Genomic DNA, 24308 nt, shown 5'->3' with positions numbered 1-24308 from the left:
GTATTCAGTGGTTATATGGGATTATTTTATTCAATGATGCAAACATACTCATATACTAATAAAACTTTCATGAGCAGTACCCTTATGATAATATTGAATGTGCTGAAAGATATTACAAGAATATGGGAACATGTTGGAATTTAGACCCATAGAATTTTATTATCAGTTTGTGATTTAAGGACTCTCTTTAGTATGCACCTCATATCACCATTTGTTTTTAAATAGTTTTAACTAACAGCAGCTACAATGACTTACATTATTAAACACACACAAACATTTTCCTGTGTATCACTCTTCACACAGTTTCTTCTTTTTTCCACCTCAAGGTACATAGACTTTAACATATACCAACTGACAATAAAAACTCAATCAAACATGTATCTGGATGATAACAGTGAAAACAGTCTGTTCACAGTTGCATTTATGTTTGAGATTGATGAAATACATCACTGAAAAGGGATCGCTGCCGGTTCCCATGGTTATAGATGCTCCGAGTACCTCAAGGGTGCAGACAGGAAGGTGAGTGTCTGTGAGCTCTGTCTTCCATGTGGCTGCTAGTGAAGGTCAGGTCAGTGAGGGCAGCAGGCAGTCTGGATCGGGGCCATACTCTGGTGGTCTAAAAAAGACAATCTTGGGGGCCCAACCCAGGGGGTCAACATGCAAATAGTAACCCCGAGTGAAAGGCATAGAGCAGATCTGTGTTCTCACATTACTCTTGCTGCCCATGACTGTGAATGTGCACGCCTACACACTGCATGAGGTTTTCATATTTAATGAAATTCAGTCCCAACAATAGAGAGGGCAGCTGTATTTCAACAAAGGTAGAAGTATGACATCATAGGTGAACATTAAAATAACCTCTGTTGAAATCTGCTGGTTTAACAGTACAATTGTCAAAAACATGGTTGTGAATGTTAAATTAACCACTACAAAAATATAAATTTAACAAACACAAATGTGTTTTTTCTTCATACAGCATCTCTGACACCTGAATTGTCACTGGCCTTCCACACTCACCCAGCACATCCATAGCAAATGAAATTCAGTTTTTCTGTCTCAGGCAAGCCTACCCACTGCTGCCTCCCAGTGGTCTCAATGGCACCTGTAACACCACAGTCATATTTCCCCTCAGATCCTTGTCCAGGGGCCCAGTTCTGGTAACAGGCAGTAGATGACCTGGTCCAGAACCAAAAGTTAGAGTTGCAGGTGTAGCGTAGGCCGAGCCAAACGTGGGGTGTAGTTGCATTCTTTGCCTTTTCAGCCACCTTCTCTTGAATGTCTTCGGTGGTAATATGAACAAGGTCAGTGTGGTGCTCCCTGCAGTAACTCATAGCTTCAATCCACGTCATGTTTTGCTGGATTAGAATCAAATTTCCTTTAGCTGGAAACAGACAGGAAAACAAACTTACAACTTACTTATTTACATGATGTAAATTTATGCAAAATGAACACACAGGAACATCACAGTTTTAAACATACCTGGAGGCAAACTTTGGCTGTTTTCAGTGGACATTTGAGTTGAAAGCTGCGTTGTGTTCTGGTCTGGAGGTAGCCGCGTTGCTGTCGCAGTTGCTATTGCTGTAGTTGTATTGTTTAGCTCAATACTTGAAGTACTGTATACAATATCTGTGGTATTTGGTATTGTCAGTTCAGTTGCAGTTGTTTCTTCTTCAGTGGTAACATTAGTAGTGTTTGGTTGTTTGGTAGAGGCAACTACAGTGAAATGAAATGTTACTATGACCTCTGTTGGAAAGGTGTCTTGTGTACTTGTCCGATTGGTGGCTGTTGGAATTGATTTCTTTGCTGTAAGAGTCAGTAATTAATTAACAGACACTGAGAGCAATAGATTGATATATGTATCTCTGTTGTGTGTCATGTAAGGTTACAAAAGGTTACAATATAACCTAAATTCTACAACACCACTTTGCTGACATAGAGAGCACGTAATACTGCAAGTAAAAACACCTACTTACCCCCACGACAAATGAATCTGCGTTTGCCACTGCATTTCAGGTCATTCCACCGTCCACCACTGAATATAGCAGCAACACAATCCTGATCCTGAAGGTAGTTAGGCTGTTTGGGTTTCCAGTTACGGAATGATGAGTTGCTCCTGTCCGACCACTTCCAGCGATCTTTGAAGAGGCCAATCCACACATTTTGTGACACAGACACATTATGCACTGCCTCATTTTCTTCTGCTGAGTGTATGCTAACCAGATCAGACGATAAGTCCCTGCAGTGATTCTGAGCATCCCTCCATGATTTGGTGTCAGCAACAAAAATCTGATCACTTTTTGCACCATTGCCTGCAAGTCCGAAGGTTTGATATTTTTATCACATAAAGTTTAGTGAGGTTCAGAATTTAAACATAATTTCTGCCTTGTGAGATAAGTTTTACTGCAATGTTGTCATTTTACTTACCATGACAAACAAAATGTCTTTTAGTCCCACAATCACTTTCAAACCACTTGCCTTGTGGATCCATTGCTACACATGTATCTCGATTCTCTTTTTTTGGTTCTCCTGCCTTCCAGTTTAAAAAGTCAACTCTGTGATCTGGCCAAGACCAGTGCCATATCCACGCATCTCCAATCTCCAGTCCTATCCAGGCTCTGAAATTGTCAGTTGGAACTAAAGTGATCAAACTATTCATATCTGCTAAGCTGTGAACTGTTGCTAAATCAGTGTACATCTCTCTGCAATAGCTCTTTGCTTCATTATAGGTCTTTTTAAGGTCAATAAGGTGAAAGTCTGAAGAGCCAACCACGAAGGAGCAAAATCCTGTGGAATTACAGGTAGTATGTTTAGTCACAACAGTTTGAACACCAGCAATAACAATGACAAAATAATTTTTGTATCTACTGGTAATTTATAACCTTATAGTGCCATTATTTTCTATTCACTATTCAAAAGCTTCATTCAAAAGCTGCATAAATGTAGTTGGATACATAGTAGTATACAACAACATTTATGCATTCACATTATGCATTTATAAATGTGAAATCAGAAAAACATTGCAGAGCAGGAAAAATCACATAAAGTACAAACCTGAGACAAAAAACAGATACAGAATTTGACTTTTCATCAAGACAAATCTGTTTTCAGCCATGATCAAAGCAAACAGCAGCACAAAAAAACAAAAACAAAAAACAAACAAACAAACAAAAAACAAGAAAAAGTGCACATAAGGTAATACAATGTTTTGTTATGTCCAGGTGCTGGTCCTAACACAAGGTGCTAGCAGCTGTGAGCAGCATGGTGTTTGTAGTAAGAATGCCTTGTTGAGAAATACGTGTTCAGGGACTATAGACAAAGCAGTCTTTCAGGATTCTTTCCGTCATACAAATACTTCATGGTACATGGTTTTCTGATTTGTTTAGATGGATAAAATGAAAACTACAGGGTACACGCTCACCATGAGATGCAAGGATAACAAGTGGACGACTTTATAGGTCTGCTAATGAATGCTTTTGTTAATGATTTGACAGTGTCAGCAGACTGGAATAAAACTGAGCCTTTGACACCTTGTTCATCAGTGACATGGTTTATCAAGAATGAGGATGAGCGTGTCTTGCTTTGCTAACAGTCAGAATGTAAACTATTTCCCCATGCCTCCCTTCCCTTGTCTTGTATTAAAGATAACTGCAGAGAAGGGAAACCACCTAGTAAATATTTTAGCATTCAAAACATCTCAGAGGTGGAGAGTATCAGCCACCGAACTATCTGACTCAGGGCAACTCGTGTGAGTTTTTTATTAGATACTGTTTTTTAATCTCTGGCACCAAAGGAGCACTTTAAACAATTTAAATGTGTGAAAAGAAAAGAAAAAAAATCTGCATAAAAGAATGGCAGGTCACTTCTGTATCCAAGGGTTAAAACGCATCGCAACTAATAACAGCTCTTACAAAAGTGCAACTCAGTCATCACCCTGTAGAACAAGGGAGCGTAAAGATGAGCTTCAAAACAGAACATTGTGTTAAATATTTTAGATAGTGGAAACTATTACTGAGGAACTTGAGCAAGAACATGTTGTGCAATATGTGCCCCTCCTGTCAAAGACAAAAACATTCCAGCACTTTTTCGTTGTGTGGGTGTCCAAAGATTTGTTCAGGCTAGATCAGCTGTGCCATTATTAGGTTACCCAAATACCAAACACCATTTCTGTGTGAATTTATGAGAATGTAATTTCAGACTGAAATGCTTTATTTGTAGTTAACCACTACCTCATCATAATCAGAACGATCAAATGTGTCCATTTATTCAGGAGGGGTACCTTCTGTGTGCCAGAGTGCAGATGTATTTTACACATTTTCCGTTAGTCTGCATCTTTACAGACTTTGCCTGAGCTAATTATGCACAGATCATAGCGTTGTGACGTTAAACATGGGGTAAGCCCGGAAGCATTAAAAAAAGGTACAAACAAGCAAGCATGGTATGGCCAATCAACCCTAACATTACAAGAAAAAATAAGTATACATAGCTCACTGGAGGTTTATAAAAACACATGCAAATAGAGGAATAAAAGCATATACTATACTACACACCTAGTTTATTCATCAACCATATCTTCTATTTTTGGTTCATGATGCTGTTGATTTTTTGACAATTCCCCTTCGTCCATTTTGTAATTCAAAAGCCTGGAAGATAATCAGATCAGGCAGTCTCTTAGGTAAAAAAAACAAAAAACATAAGAACCAAACCCACAAGTCAAAGCTCGCACTGAATCACTTATCTAGTGGCATCAGTTCAGTCTGAGAGGGTTAAGGACAATATGATTTGACTATATGGGAACTTATCGCTCAGGATGGTGGGGAGGAAAGCACGTAGTGAGGAGGGGGCAAGTAAAGGTGACAGTAGGAGGGAGGGTGAGTGGAAAGAGGTGGGGAGGAAGTTGGCTTATATCACAAGAGAAATAAAAAGGATGTAACTAGTTTGTGTGAGACCGAGAGTGAAGAAAGGGAAGAGGAAGGAGAAGACTATTGGGTTGTTCCCAATAGTCCGCACAAAAGACTCCCACTCACAGAAGACAACAGCAAGTGAAACAACACATTCAAAAATGTGTTTTAACTTAAAAAAAAAATTGACCAGTATTTGAAACAAAGAATGAGTGGCTTTATCTGCATGTCATGTCAGATCAATTCAGATTGTGAAACTGATTTACTTTGACCGCAGTTTAACCTAGCTTAAATGCTAAAATGGCTGCTGTTGCACCAACAGAAACTTAAAAACTGAGAAAAGAGGCCCGTTAAAACTTGGTTGTATATTAATACTTAACTGAGTATTATTTCACATAAATAATTTAGCTGAGTAATGGATGTGTGAATGTGTCTTGTTATAGCTAGTATTACTACATAAAGCTGCAGGAACCGCAGATCATGATGTTAATGTGGTGGCCAGGAGAGACCCACAATACTAACCGCTAACTTACAATAACCACAGGGTGAAATGTGACAGGGAACGGATAACGTTGTCCAGGAGAAACTCAAAGAATGGGACTTGGAAGCCTAAGCTTTACAGGTAATTTTTGTTTTATCTTGATAAAATGAAAATACTGTTACATTTATCTGTCCTATAATGTCCAGAGTTATCTTTGACATTCATATTGAGACATATCAAAGCATAAAGTATTTTTTCTGGTCCTTTATCCTTACTTATTGTGCTCTGAGTAAGCCATTTTTTTTGAAAAAAATCCATGATGCGCCCTGACCTTAACCTTAAAAAAGCTGGAAACATCCTTTGCTATGACACTTGAAATTTAGCTCAGTTTCCTCCCATTTCTCTGGTTCATCTTTTGGATGTTTCTACACCTTGATTGGAGTCCACCTGTTGTAAATTTAATTGACTAGACATTATTGTTATTATGGGTTGTTGTTTATTCTTAATTTCAGTATAAAGCTGCAACAAAAAGTGAAGGGGTCTGAATAGTTTCTGAAAGTTTGTGAATTTGAGAGGTAATAAAAAAAAAAACATTTAAGTAGGCATGGGTCATTTAAAGTGCTGAATTAATATATTCTGTGCAAAATTAGACACTGAAGTGTTTGAATTATTTTTTTCTCACATTCCATGCTGCTGTCTCCCTGCCTGCAAGAAACCACATAGTCTGCCATCACTTTGACACAGCAGAAGTGACAAGCGTACTCACATTCAAGCCTCTCCTTAGGTTTCCAGCACTGATCAGTGTGAAAGCCCTATTGAAACTGCCATTTTTATTTTTTAAATTGCTTTCTGTGAGCTTCTGTGAGGCCTGTGAATTCTCAATATTAAAAATTATCACTTAACCTGGAAAGTTCTAAAAGTCAATGAGTTTGATGTTCAAGAAGGTGTGGTATCACTGACAATAATATTGCGTCAATTATGTATACTGAGTTCTGTGTTCTACTTAATGCATTATTCTAAAAGTATTTTTTTTCTGTTTTTCACAGATTGGGACCAACATGGTCAAATACAGCCAGGCTGAGATCACTAAACCCTTCCCGTTTGACCTTGGCCTAGGAGACAGCAGTCAGTGCTGTCAAGCCTTTACTGTCACTGCAACATAACACTCTCAAAGGTGCTGTGGATATGTTTTAAACTTTTTTAATATTTTGGACACTGTGATGGACTGGCGGTCTGTTCAAAGTGTACCCTGCCTCTCACCCATGTGTGTGCTCACGTGTTCAGGTATCCTTGATCAAAATAGAACCTCTACCTGCTGAGCTGGCTGAGTTTGTGGCCCAATCACAGCGCTGCAAATGACTTTTACTGTAAAAATATCATTTAACTATTCAAAATTCAAAGTTATTTATTCATTTACTTATCTATTCCCCATTTCCTATGAGTATATATGAAATCTTTCTAAAACAATTAAATCGTGAGGGATTTTTCAGTATTTTTATCAGTAAGAGAATACATAACACTGTGGGATATTTGAAAGTCTGATACCAGTGTTTCAAGGTTGGAAATAGTGTAATAGATCTTGTTCTTGTAGATTTGTTAATTGTAGTTCAGTCATTGGTTTGGGAAGAAGGTGAAGCATCTGAACAGCTGGACTCTAGAGGTGCTGGCTGAGAAAAAGGTATTCCATCACACAGGCCAAAGACCACATGTCTGTGGCCTCATCCATTTTGAGTCCCAGGATGACCTCAGGGGCCCTGTAGCCAATGGCCTGAATTGTGGTCCCACATTTTACTGAGGAAACTGGTGCTGCATACCCAAAATCAATCAGTTTCACCCTGAAGGAGTGCAACCGATGATTTACCAGCATAATATTGTCTAGTTTGATGTCTACATGCACCATGCCTAAACTCTTGAGGGCATTCAGGCCCATTAGCATTTGTTGTGAGATTACCCTAATTTCAGACAAATGCAGAGGCTTGCATCTCCTTTCTATCATGAAATCCTGGAGGCTTCTGTCCAGCACTTTGAGAACAATGCATACATGGTTTTTGTATGTGAAACTTTCAAAAAATTTCACACAGTTGCACTTGTCCGCGTCAAGAATGCTGATTCTCTTAAAAGCATTCACCTCTTTTTTAGCAGACCAGGTTGATCGTTTTTTCACGATCTTGACAGCAACATTGTCCATGGTGTCTAATTTTACGCATCGGGCCATTTTCCCAAAGCTTCCCTCTCCTTTCAAATTTCTCAGGAGGTATTTACATGATTTACCTCGCAGAATGTCCTTTTCACATACTTGGAAATCATCTCTCTCTGAGGATGACGTTGAAGACAACATTTTCAATAGCTGAAATATTTTTTGTGACGTCCCCGCTGTTGTCTTGAGAGATTTGGCTGTCACCGTGACGTCACAAAGGGTGGGTGACATCCCCATCGGTTTGTGACGTCACAATGTTGTGGTCTTGAGAGATTTGGCCATCTTGGTCGCCATCTTGTTTTTTTTTTTTTTTGGAGCCAGAGTCTGACTTCTATAGAGGGGGTTTCTATCCAAATGTAGCGCAAATTTTAACTGAATTTTGAGAACGTCAGCAAAGGAAAATGCCAGTGTTTCTATTCATTGCTGTTGTGTTAATAGTAGGAGTTGGTTCATCAAGATGAAAATGAACTAGTTCTCTTGTTGGGTCCCATTTAAACCATTGAAGAAGAAACAGATAGTTTAGCCTCTTTATATACAGTCTGTGGGCTCAACACACAATTAAAAGTCAGTTAAACCTCAAATGGTGAAAACCAATTTTAAAAACATGATGGATATATGGAATTTTGGTTTGGTTCATGCCATTATTCAGCCATTGTTTTCAGTCCCTACAGTGGAGCAGAAGCCTCATTTGAAATTGTGCATAAAAACACATGGATTGAAACTCACTTTATGGTAACAGAAAAGGTGTGGAACAATAGGGCAAATCTCTGAACAACTCAGGCAGCCAATAAACAGTGAACTAGATCTTTACTTGACAATAAATTGCAAAATAAGACCGGTCACTCTAGAAATATGTAAGCTCTGAAAAGGTTTGAAATAAGTGGAACTGTTGGTTTCTAGATCCAATTACGTGAGACCAGACTTGTTACAACACAGCACAAAGTGAAATAAACTGAATATTAGTAATTAACAATAATATTAGAAATTAGTTTTGATTCTATTTTTTATTTTCATAATTAATTTTAGCTCACTGAAAAATGCAAGCCAAGAGAACAAACATTTCTATTCTGTTTCTATTTTCTTTCTTTCAAATAAATCAATTTCAAGCCGGAATACACGCTAACTTGCTTAGCCACCATGCTGACAAAATTGTTTCATGCTATAATTGATACATATGTACAGCCTTACTCCCAAAGATGGTGTAAATAGAATCCAATAGTTTCACAAAGGCCTTCAATCCTCTATTTTCTAGTTAACAATGCTAGGCGTCCATCATAATAATAGCCAGTAAGCCCTCATCCACCTGTTATATTTCATCATGAATTAACATGAATGCCTAATGATAGTGCTATTATTTATATACTTTTATGGGTATGGAATATGAATAATGAAAAATAAGACAAACAAACAAACAAACAAAAAAAAAAACAAACAAATAAAACATCAGTGTGACAATGATAAAGTCAATACAAAAATAGAAAAGTTTGAGGGTAAAAGAGATATGTCAAGTTGAAAAGCTGTTTTAAAAGGAAATTTTACAAACAATATAAACAATACAAACAATTTACAAACAATATAAAGGATATTTTAAAGGTGATTTCCAAAGGAAGTATGGGCAGCAACTGAGAAATGCTGTTGCCCAAAGTTTGGTGCTTTGTCTCGCCGGGATGGGACAGAAGATTAGAGTGTGTGAAGGATAAAAAATAATTTAAAATAAATACAATTCTAAAGGAAGATCCTCCAGAATTGCCTTGATCACTGTCATTATATTTTTGGGCATCAAACAGTTTGATGTTGCGTGTGAACGTTTAGACTGTTGAGGGTCATTTACTCAATCTCAGAATAATATATGATGCAAAATGTATATGTAACCAAAAATTGAATTATCATAAATTTCATAAATTTGTGTTCTAATGTTCGGAAAAATGATTAGAACAAAAATCAGCCTGATTAAATGATACATCAAGCTGAACTTCTATTGCAGGAGGGTCATATGACAGTGCTGTTATGGGTGGTCCCATGAGACATTTTGGCTCAAGGGATGCTGGCACCGAGCCACCATGGCCTGTAAACAACAACAGCGTCAAGTTGAAGTAAATTGGATCTGAGTGTCGGCCTGTTGTCTGCCGCTTGTCTGATTACAAGAAGTACGGTGAAGGGGTTTTCAACAATGCGTCGAAGGTGTGTCTGGTAAGTAATTCCACCCTTCAAACGACCATTAGCTATTTTGTCAACAACTGCTACTCTAGACTATTACCCTGAGCTGTGCATTAGGCTAATGTTAGCTACATTCGCTAAGTTAGCCGTAATTGCAGCTAAGAAGCTAATCGTAGCGACGTAGAGAACAGTGCGCTAGTTGTGTGAATTTATTGAAGTGGTTCGACTACTGTCGAGTTATCAAGCACCACATTTTTTGACGACTAACGGGGTATGTTTATATTTCAGTTTTACGAAACGCTACAGTGTGCAGTATCAAGTCAGACGAATGGCAACCAAAGCTAATGCTAGCTAAAGTGTCCTAGCCATGGAACGTTTATTGATCGTAGCAAGCTAACTAGCTAACGGTTAAAGCAAACGTATGGCATTATTTATGTGTTATGGCTAGTAGTATATTGTACATATCGTGGAAATGCTTATGGACAAAGACACTTCTGTTTGCGGTTTACATTTATTCAATGCTGTTCTCCATGGACTAACGTTAATGTCAACGTTACTGCGTATCATTAGCAACATTTAGCAAACGTGTAACGTTATTGCAATGCCAGCTATCGTCAACAAACACCGACTAATGTAAGCAAATGTTAATGTACTTAATGGTTTGTTCATTGATGTCCATAAATTCTCGTTCAAATCACAGATAACGTTGTCAACCTTAATAGAATTTCTCCTTTAATTTGACTAATTTGACCAGGGCGAGTCTTGGAAAACGGTTTGGATTTTGGGCTTCAGCTTAGCGAATTAGTGGTGTGGTTCCAATCACGTCGGTCCATTAAATCATTCTTTTTGTTTCGGAGTACGTAACGGGTTTATTTTGGAGTTTTAATTTTATAGGTAGCTTGGCTAACTGGAGCCATTCGGAAAATTTGGTAGTTGCCGTTACTGTCCTTCAACTAGATCTGCATTTAACGATTATTGTTTTAGTTGGACGATTGGTCTACAAAATGTCAGTAAGGAGTGAAAAAAAATCTCATCTCTGTTTCTCAAAGTCCATCTTTGGTTGAAAAACAACGATTTATTAGGTATCAAACTAGATGACAGTTGCTCAGCATTTAGTAATGGTTTCAGCTTTTCTTGCAACATATGAATACAGATAGTAACAGTCTTTGCACAGACAGGTTGTTGTTTTAAGTATGGTTGATCAAAACACCTTAAATAACAAACCGCATACTTTTATGTCACCCACAGATTGATATCCTTCAGACGGGACATCATCCTCTCCACTGGGTTGCTTACAAGCCATGTCCTCACAGCAGCCCAACAGTTCAGCCTCCAACAGCCCCACTAACATCTTGGGATCTCCTTTCTCAGTTATTAGCCCCTCACTTAATTCCCCAGTGGTTTCACCATCTTTGGGATTTGGACCCATTAGCAACAGTCAGGTAATTGAAAGCCATTAGAGTCTGAATTGATGTCACGGTGCCCTTAATTTTGTACTGAAGAAGTTCATCTGTTTCAGCCGTAGGGTACTGGTGTTTATTTACATGAGGCAGAGGCTGCATGTGTTAGTTCAGCTTACACAGCACTGCAGTTTCTTGCAATATTTACAGTGTAGTGAATAGCACTTTGGGTATTACTTGTTGCCAGACGAGTTTGAATGCACACAGGACACAATGATGTCAAAGCATTTTTATCAGTATTAAAAAGGTAGTGAATTTGTCAAACTAACCAAAAAGTCAGTGTTGTTAGTGCATATTTTTTATCAATGACATTATATTGTTTAAATATTTAATTTGGTTGCATTGTGTATTCAGATCTCTTCCTCAGCACCCATATCAGGGATGCACTCAATCAGCAGCTCTGAGGATATCAAGCCTCCGTTTGGCCTGAGGCCTATGCCAGCTCACAGCCCTGGAATAATGTTGTCTCAGAAACGCCTGTGTGTCATCTGTGGAGACCGCTCTTCTGGTGAGTGAGTGCGCCAAGAACAGGATTACCATAAAAGATAGGCTGGAGACAGTTCTATTCCATGGCAATTTTAGTGTGGATAATCCCTTACTGTCAGATGTATCTATCTGTGTTTCCTCAACAATTTAAGAAAATGGTTCTCAGGTTCTGTTCCTATTGAAATAAAAAGAAAAAGAAAAAGTAGTATGTCAGACTGTTGCCTTCACTTTGATTGGTTGTGTTTGGTCTTCCCGTTGGTTTCTAACTTTACTCTTTTTGTAATTTCTGCAATTTACAGGCAAACACTATGGAGTGTACAGCTGTGAGGGTTGCAAAGGTTTCTTCAAGCGAACTGTGCGTAAAGACCTGAGCTACACGTGCAGGGACAACAAAGAGTGCCTGGTTGACAAACGCCAGCGCAACCGCTGCCAGTATTGCCGCTACCAGAAGTGCCTGGCCATGGGCATGAAGAGGGAAGGTATGCAAGACACAGGGTTTATCTTCATACTGAAAGCCCATTTGGCTACTGAAGGTTCAGGCACACATTTTGTTGTGAGTTATCTCACATGCAACTACAGAAAGGAGAACATAAATCAGCAATACCCACAACCAAGAGTTAGATATATATTTTTAGAATGATTTAAACGTTGGCAATCAGTTAGATTTCGTAGAATAATTAATTATGTCAAAGGAAGCCCAATTAAGTAGATAAAGCAATATTGGATTAGTTCAGGGTTTACAGTATAGGTGAGGATGGATGCTTGATTAGTTAAGCTAAAGGGTAGAGTAGGGAATATTGGGGCTGGTTTATATAACTAACCCCTCTTCATCTCTTCCCTTCACTTTCTCCTATTCTACCCTTTCTCCATCTTTCAATAGTGATCAAACATGTAAAGTGGATAAAAGAAGATGGAAAAGATGAGGGATGGATGAGTATGGCAATAAAATGTTAAAGATACTGTATTTTAATGTTACTTAGAGAAGTAGCCTGTTGTGTTAAGACATGCTAAATTGTTCACTGGGGGATTTGTGGGTGAAAATATACCCAATGGAAATGGGCCAGTGTGGATAGCTTTGGTATATTGGCTTGTGATGATAGACTTTATAAAATAAGCAGTTAGCCAGCTGTTCAGCTCTTTGCTGAATGTGTGTTAACTGTATCTAAAATCTGATGGAGTGGATTAGTGTTTGACCAGCAAAGAAAATAATGGATCTCATTCTAGGGAAGGCTTTCATTTAGCTGTAGATTTTGTGTTTCTGTTTAACTGCCAGTTAAATCACCTTCCCATGTCAGTTTCTTACGGCTGCATTTTTGTCAGGGTGTCTGACCTGCCAGTGAAATGGATAGATTATATGTTACAGTGACAGTATTTTCAAAGACATTCTGACAGTTCTGTTTGAGCATGTGGTAATACCTTATTGAATTGGACAACAGCTTCTTTTGCTCTCTGAGATCAGTCTCGTTTTGTTTGCTGTCAACAACACAGACTCGATTTTTCACCGCTGTTGAATTTAATGAACTTCACAAACTACTCTCTACACTCCTCAGTTGTCCCCATGGTGCCTTGTGTTGATTAGGACAGCAACCCTTCGCAGTAATGCTGCTGTTTCAGTGGGGGTGGGAGAAATAATCGATTTTTAGATGCATTGTTATTCTGTCTTTAAACTCATGCATGTAAGCTCACTGGAGGGCATGTTAATAACAAGCTCGTGCATGTAACGCCAACTTGCCTGTTGGCGTACTTCTGTTGATAACAGAAGTAAATTCATCAGACTTTTGTCATGATGGATAAATTATGCCAATCTGATGTATGGAAATTCAAAATTAATATGTATAATGATGCATTGAGAAATATTTTGTAGTGAGTTTCTTGCCACCCTGAATCAAAATAGGATCTACAGCAGTGTACTGTAGGAACTGCAGCTCTACATATCAGGCACAATTGACAGAATTATGACCTAAATACAACGGTTTATACATTTATGTTTGCTGTTACTGACATGATTACGTTTTTGTCAAGACAGCACTGAATTTGAAACAGGACTTTCTCAATGCAGCAAAAAGCCAGAAAAGAGGCAGAGCATTTTGCATACTATCACTCTTTAACCCATAAATTCATCAGTTTACATTTTTTTCCCCCCAGTCTCATCAGTCTTCATTGTTAACCATCATCTCATCCCGCCCCCCCTCCCAAATTTTCTTTTGTCTGACGCAGCGGTCCAGGAGGAGCGCCAGAGGAACCGAGAGCGCGAGGGAGAGCTGGAGTTCAGCGTTGGTGTGAATGAGGAGATGCCTGTGGAGAAGATTTTGGAAGCAGAGACGGCAGTGGAGCAGAAGACTGAGCTTCACTCTGATGGAGGCTCTGCAGGCAACTCTGTGAGTGGCTGGATCACACTTTCAAGTTGTAATTATTGAAAGCATTTGATTTGGATATATAATTGTTGTGTTGTTGTTTGATTGCAGCCCCATGATGCAGTTACCAACATCTGCCAGACTGCAGACAAACAGCTGTTTGCCTTGGTGGAGTGGGCAAAGAGAATCCCTCATTTCTCCGAACTGCCCCTTGATGACCAGGTCATCCTCCTGCGTGCAGGTATGATTGAGCACCTGTGGTTATGAATGGAATTGCGCCTTCAAACTCAATACACAAGGAATGCAGAACTCTGATTCACATTTTGTCTTTGCAAGTTCAAAATTGGGAGATTATGAATTTAGCTGTATTACAAAGTAGACTTCTGAAGGAACAACAAGGCTTAGGACATTTATTGTGATTTATTTTCAGTATGAAACTGTATTATACAATGACTAGGGGTGTAACGATACATCAATCTAAATTGATACATCGATTAACGATCCAATAGTATTGATCCAAAAATAAAACATTGATCACTCTTTCTATATATTGTAATGTCCCTGATCAAAGAAAAGCGCTTAGATGTCAGCTGGTTTTGTCACAACTTTTATTAAACGCGTAACACGGGCTGCTGTGGGCTCCTGTGTAGCCGATGCTGACAAAAATATCAAAAAAAACCCAACTACCTACATCCACTCACTTTCAGCCCCTTTTTCTGTGGAAAGACCCAAAGTCCATCTCCATAGCCGGCTCCCAGCTGATTATAGGCAGCTGACATGACAGACAGGCTTCACCACCTGGAAACATGTTCATAAACCCTGGAATAACAGGACCTCAGCTTAACAGTCTGAACAGCGTTTCTTTGCTAACCCAACACTAACATAATGTATATTATCACAGTGCGTCACAATATAATCATTATAACCTTTATTTTGAAATTCCATGGCACATCTTTCTCCACCTGGCGTGCACACCTCCAAACAAAGAGTGAGTGGCACCATGGCAAGCAGCTAGAAAAAGCTGCTTGAAGATATTGTCTCCGATCTGTAGAATGAATCAGCGTTGTAGTAACATTTTGGATTTTGGAGAAAGGACGGGTCAACTGACAAGTCGCATGCTAAGCCATGCCACTTCGAGATAAAATACCCAGGTTTACACAATATTCTGTTTTGATGTATACAAAAAGGAATTTAATGTTCTTTCAGTTTTCTGTTATAGAATGTGAAAAATTTAAAGCTCAATATATCAGAATGTGGCTCTTTATAGTGAACAGGATTTATCTGTTTTTATTAAAAGAGAATGTTGTTTTTCATTTAAATGTCTGGTTGAACTCAGGGATAAAAATGTCATGATATTTTAGTTGCCGTTTGTGATTTGATATGAATGGAAGTGATCGTGTTAAATCAGCAGATGATATAATCTCTTCTCAATCTCTGGCTCCTGAATCAGATCGAATCAAAATCATATCGTAGCAGACTTTGTGATATCATCAAGTTGTTGTCCATTGAATCCATATAACTTCTTATCATGATGAAACTTGTGATTTACACCCCTAACAATGACACTGCTATCTAAGATGGTGCTTGACTGTTAAATTAATTTTATGTGCACCCAGAACTATATAATTAACCAGAAACATTTGAAAGCTTGAACACAAGGAAATGGTTATAAAACAGATTTGCCAGCAGAGACAGAAAGTATGTAAGTTTGCTGCCCTTCACATCAAGTCTTTTATAGAAACTAGCTACAAAGCAACTTGTATAATATGAGTAAAGCAACTGAATTATGGTAATGTTGCACCTGAATGTTTGAATGGATAGATTTTGGAAAAATATATAAAAATGAATGCAAAATAATATATATTGGAAGATGGCACTCAGGTAATGAGGAACGTCTTGGTCCAGTTATTTTTTTTAACACAACTGTGCACAAGAACTTATGCAGCTGTAATGGGAGGGATACAGATGAGTGTGAGCCTAAGTACTGAAATGACAGTAGCCTCATACAGGGATAATTTGCAACCTGTTTGGTGTGAGAAGTCACTGTTGTAGTAACTGTTGCTAGGTCCCTGTTATTATGTGTTTGGTGATGTCCCAAGTGATTTTTTTTTTGTCCAAAGGGACAAGTGTCAGTTATGATTTTAGTTTACTTTTAACTGTGTGCACTGACATACTGGGTCAGGACCCGGTGGAAATGAATCTCACTGTAAACATGTAGGTAGTTTGCAAGTGTTTGCAACAGCAGGGGTGCAGCCTGATGTGTTGTACAGTCATACTGAGATCAAAACAACGTGTTTCATAGAATTGGTTTCAAGCTGAAGAAGGAGTTTTGGACACACCTGAAAAGTGTTTCCTTATAAATTCATTGTGAGGGTAATTTCACCTTTAGAACTATTGAAATGTTTTTCACCGCTATCATGACTTACTCAGTGTTTTACTGTATTTCATTTGTCAGGATGGAACGAGCTCCTCATTGCCTCGTTCTCCCATCGCTCCATTGCTTTGAAGGATGGAGTTCTCCTGGCCTCTGAGCTGCAGCGTGACAGTGCACACAGTGCAGGAGTTGGAGCCATTTTTGACAGGTACATTGATAAGAGACAAAAAATTCTAGCATACATAAATGAAAATTGCAACTAATTGTAATGCTTTGTCTAATGTTTAACATATGTGTAGTCTCTACATAATAACTGTTTTTGATTATTGCAGAGAGAGTGTGCAGAGTGCAGAGGTCGGTGCCATATTTGACAGGTAATTTTACACTTTTGCAGTATTTGAGTCAATAAAATGAGTGTAATTTTCTCATTATGCTCATTGTATTTTACACTGGTAAATCTTTTTCAAAAATCTTTGCATTGTTTTCATGTCATTATTTACCATGTCATTTAGGGTTCTTACCGAGCTCGTCAATAAAATGAGAGATATGCAAATGGACAAAACAGAGCTGGGCTGCCTCCGAGCCATTGTCCTCTTCAATCCAGGTACTTGATGCTGCAGGACACTGCTGATATATAAATAGGAAAGATAACTTTACTGTGTGCTACATATCATTAGTGCCCAGCTCTTAATGAAAATATTCTGTATTTTCCTGCAGATGCTAAAGGGCTCTCCAACACCAGTGAGGTGGAGCTCCTGAGAGAAAAGGTCTATGCATCATTGGAAGCCTACTGCAAACAGAAATACCCAGAGCAGCAGGGAAGGTAAATGTTTTCAACTTTGGCAAACCTGGTTTTGCAGTGTAAAATGTTAGTTAAACCTCACTGGTGCATTGTTTACCTTGTCAATCTGAATGATATCCTCTTCTCTCCCTGCAGGTTTGCTAAGCTCCTTCTTCGACTGCCGGCACTGCGATCCATTGGCTTGAAATGCTTGGAGCACCTCTTCTTCTTCAAGCTGATCGGTGACACACCTATTGACACTTTCCTTATGGAAATGCTTGAAGCTCCCCATCAGTTGTCTTAGATAGGAAATGCGTACTGTGGTTAGGTTCAGATAGCTGAAGTCTGGGAAGCTGGAGTGGGACTGGAGTGGCACTTTAAGTTCTTTGAAGATTTGTCAATTTGTCTCACTGCTGTCTGGGTTACACTTTTTTTTTTAGTGCAACACAGATTTGCTCTTTAGACCAAACCCAAGGCTTGGCATGATCTGCAAGCTGGTGCTATATGTTGAAATAACTTCATGAGTAACTATGGTTTAAAAAAAATGTATTTTTAAAAATGTAAACATTTACATATTTCCCTCCCAGGAATAGCTATAATTTGGGTACACATTTTATATAAGCTTTTTAGACACCTCAGACATTAAGCTTCAGTTGTTTTCTCCAGCTGAACTGATCCCTAAACCTTGTTTTTTAAAAGGAAGACAACCTGAATTGTGAATATGCATCAAGGACATAGTCTTTTTCTAATTTCAAATTCAAACTAGATCTAAAAGTGTATTATTGTACCAAACAGTCACTGAGAACTGTGTCCAACAGCAGCTCTGAGTTTACTTGTATTGATTACAGAATATAGAATCCCAACAGTGACCCTGGGATAGACGACAAGTCAGTGGTGGAAACTGTCAGGTCGGACTTGTCCGTGTTGATTGAGGATCAGCTTTATGTGTCTGGTAATATACAGGTAGTGTTGTTTACTTCTTTGCCATTTTATAAATCTAATCACTTTGTGGTTAACGATTAGACTGCACTGCACACTTGCTATGTACTATTTCTAAAACATACATTTAATAAACGCCCGGCCTTTAAAATGGTCAGGCGTTTGTCTTTTGGTGCTATTTCAGAGATAATTTGATATTGTTGGTGCAGACACACACCAAACCGCAAACCTAAGAAAATATGCAAAACTGAAAATCCCTTTGTTAATCTTTGTTGAAAATGTAGCAATATAAAATGTAAAATGCATAAGAGCTTTCTGCCTGTCAGTCATTCAGGGGTTTTACAAAGTAAATCATGTCTGGTGGAAAGGGAATACTCCATTTTATAATTTATCTATACAATTCTAGGTACTGTGCAAAAGTAATTGTTCAGGGAAAATGTATATTGATAAATTTGAATTATGATCAGGAAATACAAATTATATAATTCTTATTATGTGCCCTTGTTTTTAGTTGTCAGCTAGTATAAAGCAGAACGTGTCTTGGGTTGCACTGGATTTGCTGAGACTGTTTCAGCTATTTTTTTCCCCTTTTTTTTTGATGCTCGGTTGTATTTCCTACTTTCCCCCCCTTTTTTTAAGTAGCTGTCTTGTTCATCGTAATGTCTCTGCAATTTATTAAAAGCAAACCATAATCACATTTAGATCCATAACACCTGTGGACTTTTTAAACAAGACCAAATGAGGTCTGTATGATGGCCATGTGTAAACACCAGATGAGCCGTATTGGTAAGCTTGTCATCGACCTCTGTATGCTCTTGAACATAAAGTGACTTGAAGCATGGGTTGTGTGGACTAAAAATAAAGAGGCTTAAGTTTTTCTTTTTTTGGTTTGCCTTTTCTTCCCCCAAATTTTTAAATGTGACATTTACGTTTTCCTTGGAGGAAACCCAGATTTTAGGCCAAAACAACACAATTGAAAGATAATTAAAAGAAATAGTCAAAAGATGTTTTAATGAGCCTTTTTATTGTGGTCGTTACATAGTTTTTGCTGTGGGCATAGACGCAATAGAAGCTTTGGTTGTATAGCGCTCGTGTCCAAGTTCCACAGTGATGTTATGGCACAGGCAGCAATGTGTGTGGGCTAACGTTAAATGAAAAGAAGAAAATGTTGAGTGCAATGAAATCAAAGGCTTCTAAGGGATTCCACAGGAGTAGCTGGTAAATTTAATCAGTCTGTGAAGTAAAAAGGTTTAATAACTTGCACACAAACCCTACAGCTCTGAAAACCAAAGTGAACCTCCCCTTTGTAGCAAGCAGAAGTGACACCTTTTTAAACCATGCATCGCTTGGTTTGCTTAAATTATATTTAGAATAATACTGCTTTTAGTCTATAATACACTATTCTACACATGGAGCAAAGAAAAAAACAAAACAAAAAAAAAAAAACAGAAGAACATAAAAACATTGTCATGACATGTACATCATTTTACAGCATTCCCCTATATTACTTTACACATCTATCGTGTCTTGTGTTTGACAAAAGTCAGTACAATCTGGGAAACACAATGAGCTCTTCCCCCGTAACTTCAGTTCTAATTTGCATGCTACACATTGAGTCTAAGGTGCTGAATAGTTTTCAGTAAATTCTAAACAAAACAACAACAAAAAATTGTACTGCTGGTGTGGCTTTATGTAGCTTTAGCATGTTGTTGCGCTAGATCCTTGTTTCTCTCAATGGCTATGTTTCCATCACAGTGAAAATTTGCGAGTGGATAGATTAACGTTGCAACTTGCAAGCCATGATATCAACTGAAATTATGCATGTTATATATGTAGTGTAGCCAAGGCCATTCCTAATTAAAAGCACAACGAGCTCATCAATAGTTCAAAAACATACCCACACAATCAAAAGGTTAAACTGCGGGCTCCTTCTTATTCACTTCAATGCAGATTTACATGTTTTAAAGTAGATAAATGTATGTGCGTCCATATTACTAATTATCTTGTAACCCCTGATGTTCACATTCATAGTTAAATAATGAAGGAATACTCTGTATGTCCTGTAAATGACAAACCGAGATCTCCAGTGATGCCAGTCAAACTACAAGTTAATTTGGCCTGATCTATTTTTAACTGTTACATTTTACCTAGATCCCAACTAGAGTGGAACAACGCATGCCCGTATTCTACAGTAAGGCAACAGGATACAGCTAATGTGCATAACCAATCCCTAAGTTGTCATAAATACTTTAAAGCTATCTTCATAACAAACTATTTGATCCAAAATATAACGTGGAAAAAAAATTGCCAGGACAAGTTTAAAAACACTGGTTAAAAATAAATCACAGCTCATGAATGATTGCAATAGTATCGTCTCACCCCCTCATCGACCGCACATTTGTAGTAACATTTTCTTGATTTTCTATGTCCCTGAAAACGTCTTTAATAAATAACTGTCTCTGAAAGGCACTCTGAAATGTGCAGCTCATAGTTTCTACAAAATAAAACTACCTAACTCTTATGAAGATTGCCCCACCTATAACATTGTGCCGGCCTTCGTCAAACGGTCTCCAACTGTTCAGTCCATTAGTGAAAATAGGTCACATGATGCAACTTGTCTGTTTGTTTAAGCTAAAAATGTCTGTGTGACGAGCATTAGTCTGAAACTAGTGGTATCACCAGTCTTACCTACAGTAACTCTCTCTCCTTATTATCTTTTTAAAATATTTGCACTGATAAATTCCTTCTTACCCAGTAAACTAATGCACACCTGCCTTGAATCTGTCCACTTGGATTAGACATAAAAACTGTGCTACTATTAATGTTGCTGGTAAAACTGTTGAGTATGTTTTCAGATTCAGATGTCAGAGTGGTTCATCAGTGTCAAGGATTTCACATTCCATTGATACCCAACTTTTACATCCAGTGCAATTGTTCCTTAATTTGAGCACCTTCTTGAGCAAAATGAATAGAAACATAAAACTACCACAGTAGTATATAACAGAAGAACCCTCTGCACAAAGCCATCTATTCAATAGATGAAAATGTCTTTTCAGTTCAATTTGTCACTAAAGCTGTGGGGCTGACACTAAACCCAAGCAAACGCAGTTAGTGGAGAGTTTAGTGTCTGTACCACACTTCTAGCCCTCTGGATTCAGGCAAGGCCACAGAGATTGAAGCATATGCACTGCCAACTCTTTTGATGCCCTTGGCCTTATAAAATACACTTTTGCGCGGGTGTTTGTAAGCAATGTCACGTTCAAAGGATGACGGTGATTAAGCCTTGTGAGTGCAGATCATCGATGTTTATCCAGCAACAGCAAAAGCTTAGTGGTTTGAATGCAGCGCTCTGTTTCAGCTCTCTCTTCATGAATAAAATCTTGTTCAGCCTTTTATCCCACTCTCTTCAGGAAGCACTTGTGTCAAAGCCTATGTAAACCAAACGCATAAAGATGAGATCAACTCATCAAAGCTAGGGGGGGATTTTAGTGCCAAGTCAGAGTGCAGTGGGTTGCCAGATTGGTTGTAGGCATTGGAGGGGGGCAGTGAAAGGGCTTCCAGACGGTCTTAATGTCCAGCAGGATCCAGGCCCAGCTCACACCTGCATCTCCGAACCACTGGACAAGCCAAGAGCGTTGGCCTCCTCTGTTGTCAAACCATTCTTCAGTGTCCTTCTCACTGTGCAGCCAGGAAGAAATATAAAGGGAAAGTGGTGAGAGGATGACAGATTGTGACAAATAAGAAACTTTTGTGTTATTATAGAGTTTGCACATGCAGCTGACAGCATTTATGCTGTGCATGATGATAAATGATCCCACTTGTCCAGTAGCTGACATGACTCACATGATTTTCGGTTGGCTCGGGATCGTCTCCTCTCTCGAGGTTGCGTCCGCTGGCTGGGCCCCTGAGTGGCTGACCTGACAATCCTCTCCATGATCTCATCAGCTGTGTCGTCTGTGCAGTTCACTGGGTCGTCATTGGCAGAGCACCATGGGGGTACACGCCCTAAACAGAAGGTCAGAATGGATAAGAAAACAACTGTCTAAAGCCACGCTAGCAGCTCTGTGAGGGTTTATTATTTAGGTGCAGAGGTGCTTTAAGCTAGGAGCTAACAGCAGAATGCTAACATACAGACAATGACAATACTAAGATGTTGATGTTAAGCACGTGTGAGGGATTTTGAGATTTTGTCATAAACAAAGCATGGACAAATTAAAAACTTGACCTGATGATGGCGTAAGAGGAAAATTATTACTAAAATTACCAAATTATTACTATTCATCCTGAGAGGATGAGAGGGATGTGAATGTGTGTGAGAAATTTAATGTCAATCCATCCAATAGTTCTCAAGATATTTCCCTCAAAACTACATACCTCTTGTGTTGCTAGTCAGGGGATCACCAAAATCTCTCTGGGATCCTCTGGGGATCATGAATCCCAGTACAAAATTTCAGGGAAATCCTCTTCATACTTGTTAAGATTTCAGTCAGGTGGACAGGCTGACAGACAGACAGACACTGCCATGGCAGTGTCATGCTGCTGGCATGACTAAAAATACCAGTCCTTGAGAAAAATTAGCTTAAGGTTTCAGGTAGAATTAGGTCAATAAAACAGGAGATGCTCATGCTGTGCCCCTGGAGCACTTATATCCACAAAGGAAAGCAAGTCTCAGTGGACTGGGTGGATTATGGTATTAATATAAAAGCTATGTAGGGGCTGTTACAATATAACATGTTTATGAGACTGACCTTTGGTGCTGCTGGCTCTGGTGCGTGTACGGAGACCCGGCACTGTGGACGTCCCACTCTCTCCACCCTGCAGGCTACTCTTTAGCACGGCCTTCATGTTCTCATGTTCAGCTGCATCTTCAGCATACTGGATACCCTGAGGCTGGTTCTCCTGTGCATCTGACGGGGCATTGCCAAATTTACCACTCTGTAGGTAGAGACACAGGATTACAATATTTGACTTTATTAGTAGGAGATGGTCAGACTCCGCTTCATGCTTGGGAACATTTAGTATATTCAAACTTGTTACACAGCCTACTAGTGAAACTACTAAAACTTTCCAGACTGACACAAGAACAGTTAGTCATTTCAAAGAGTCACAAGTTCCACATACATGTTTATTTTGAGACACACACACACACACACACACACACACACACACACACACACACACACAAAAAAAAAAAAAAAAATTAGAATCCCCTGTTTTCCCCGTGACTGTTTCTTGCAACACTGCAGGCATGCCAGGTTCACGAGTTTAGCTTTGATTCCTCTTGAGATCCATTATTTTCTACCAGGAAGTATCTTTGGCTCCTCCTAGTGAGATTCACTCAACACTTCAGCCGACATCATGCAACCACTTCTTTGTTTCTGCCTGTCATCACTGTCGAACTTCCTCATTCATGTGGGGTCACATGCACACAGAACCTGTCTTTACCAATGACTTGCCCTTTGTTACTCCTCATGAATACACTGGTTATTGTTCAAGGTGCAACAACACGGCCTGGTTGAATATTAGTCACCACAGAAAGTTGCACATGCACTTGTTTGCACACAAAGTAACTGCCCCCCCCCTACCTCGCTATCATCGTCATCCTCACTCTAGAGAGATGAAGGAAATGGGAAAAAAATGCAATAAGGTGTGTTGTAAGTATAGTCTTTCAGGAAACAGGCTTCAGCTGGATAAACAGCTTACACATACACAATGACACAACGACAGGAATAGTTCAACATTTTGTGAAATATGCCTATTTAGCTTTATACCAAGACTTAGATAAGGAGACTGATGCCACCCATATGTAGTATGGTAAATATGAAGCTAACCAGTTAGCTTACTTTACCATACAGACTGGAAATGAGGTGAGATATCATTATCAGAATATCAGATAACAGAGTTATATCAGTCTTAGCCAACTCTCTGCATACAAGCAAACAAGGGTATATCACAAAATATCAAACTATTCCTTTACATATCAAAACTGCTATGAGACTTTCACCTCTCCCTAACATAAAAAAACACTGCAGATATATACAAGCTAAGGAACAAAAGAGCATATCTGACTGAGGACCTTTGTAAGAGTGTGGTTAAGGTGTGGGTCTTGTTATTTCTCCTTCAGGGACATCCAAAGGTTTGAATTTTCACACAGTGATTGAATTAGAGTCCCTTTGAAGAC

The 24308-nt window shown here is 38.8% G+C and overlaps 3 protein-coding genes across 7 annotated transcripts in view; 1 reads left to right on the top strand and 2 right to left on the bottom strand.

Moving 5' to 3' along the window:
- On the bottom strand, window positions 1-3297 carry LOC108891086 (C-type mannose receptor 2). 2 transcript variants are annotated; one of them, XM_018688217.2, is made up of 5 exons: window positions 3052-3297; window positions 2425-2784; window positions 1974-2309; window positions 1480-1803; window positions 1-1381 (listed from the first exon to the last, which is right to left on the bottom strand). In XM_018688217.2, the coding sequence occupies exons 1-5, from the start codon at window positions 3110-3112 to the stop codon at window positions 1014-1016; spliced, it is 1449 nt and encodes a 482-aa protein (XP_018543733.2). In that variant the 5' UTR covers window positions 3113-3297; the 3' UTR covers window positions 1-1013. The 2 variants fall into 2 exon arrangements, with proteins under 2 accessions (XP_018543733.2, XP_050931842.1); XM_051075885.1 differs by having other exon boundaries at window positions 2425-2615.
- A 6296-nt stretch (window positions 3298-9593) lies between these two features.
- On the top strand, window positions 9594-19004 carry rxrbb (retinoid x receptor, beta b). Of its 4 annotated transcripts, none has more exons than XM_051075772.1 (12): window positions 9594-9757; window positions 10982-11175; window positions 11548-11701; window positions 11979-12158; window positions 12560-12613; window positions 13897-14057; window positions 14145-14274; window positions 16489-16615; window positions 16740-16781; window positions 16920-17011; window positions 17125-17230; window positions 17345-19004. In XM_051075772.1, the coding sequence occupies exons 2-12, from the start codon at window positions 11035-11037 to the stop codon at window positions 17490-17492; spliced, it is 1335 nt and encodes a 444-aa protein (XP_050931729.1). In that variant the 5' UTR covers window positions 9594-9757; window positions 10982-11034; the 3' UTR covers window positions 17493-19004. The 4 variants fall into 4 exon arrangements, with proteins under 4 accessions (XP_050931729.1, XP_018543781.1, XP_018543797.1 ...); XM_018688265.2 differs by having other exon boundaries at window positions 9598-9766; XM_018688273.1 differs by lacking the exon at window positions 9594-9757 and adding an exon at window positions 9832-10004.
- Window positions 19005-19130: 126 nt separating this feature from the next.
- fhod3b (formin homology 2 domain containing 3b) overlaps window positions 19131-24308 on the bottom strand; it is an 84347-nt gene continuing 79169 nt past the window's right edge. Inside the window, 3 exon segments of the mRNA XM_051075771.1 lie at window positions 19131-21805; window positions 21971-22132; window positions 22876-23062. Of these exon segments, the coding sequence (XP_050931728.1) occupies window positions 21723-21805; window positions 21971-22132; window positions 22876-23062 (432 nt within the window). The 3' untranslated portion in view covers window positions 19131-21722.

Source organism: Lates calcarifer, linkage group LG15, assembly GCF_001640805.2.
Source record: "Lates calcarifer isolate ASB-BC8 linkage group LG15, TLL_Latcal_v3, whole genome shotgun sequence".
NCBI lineage: Eukaryota > Metazoa > Chordata > Actinopteri > Centropomidae > Lates > Lates calcarifer.
The sequence above is the reverse complement of the archived record's forward strand: the minus strand, read 5'-3'. Positions and strand labels throughout refer to the sequence as shown.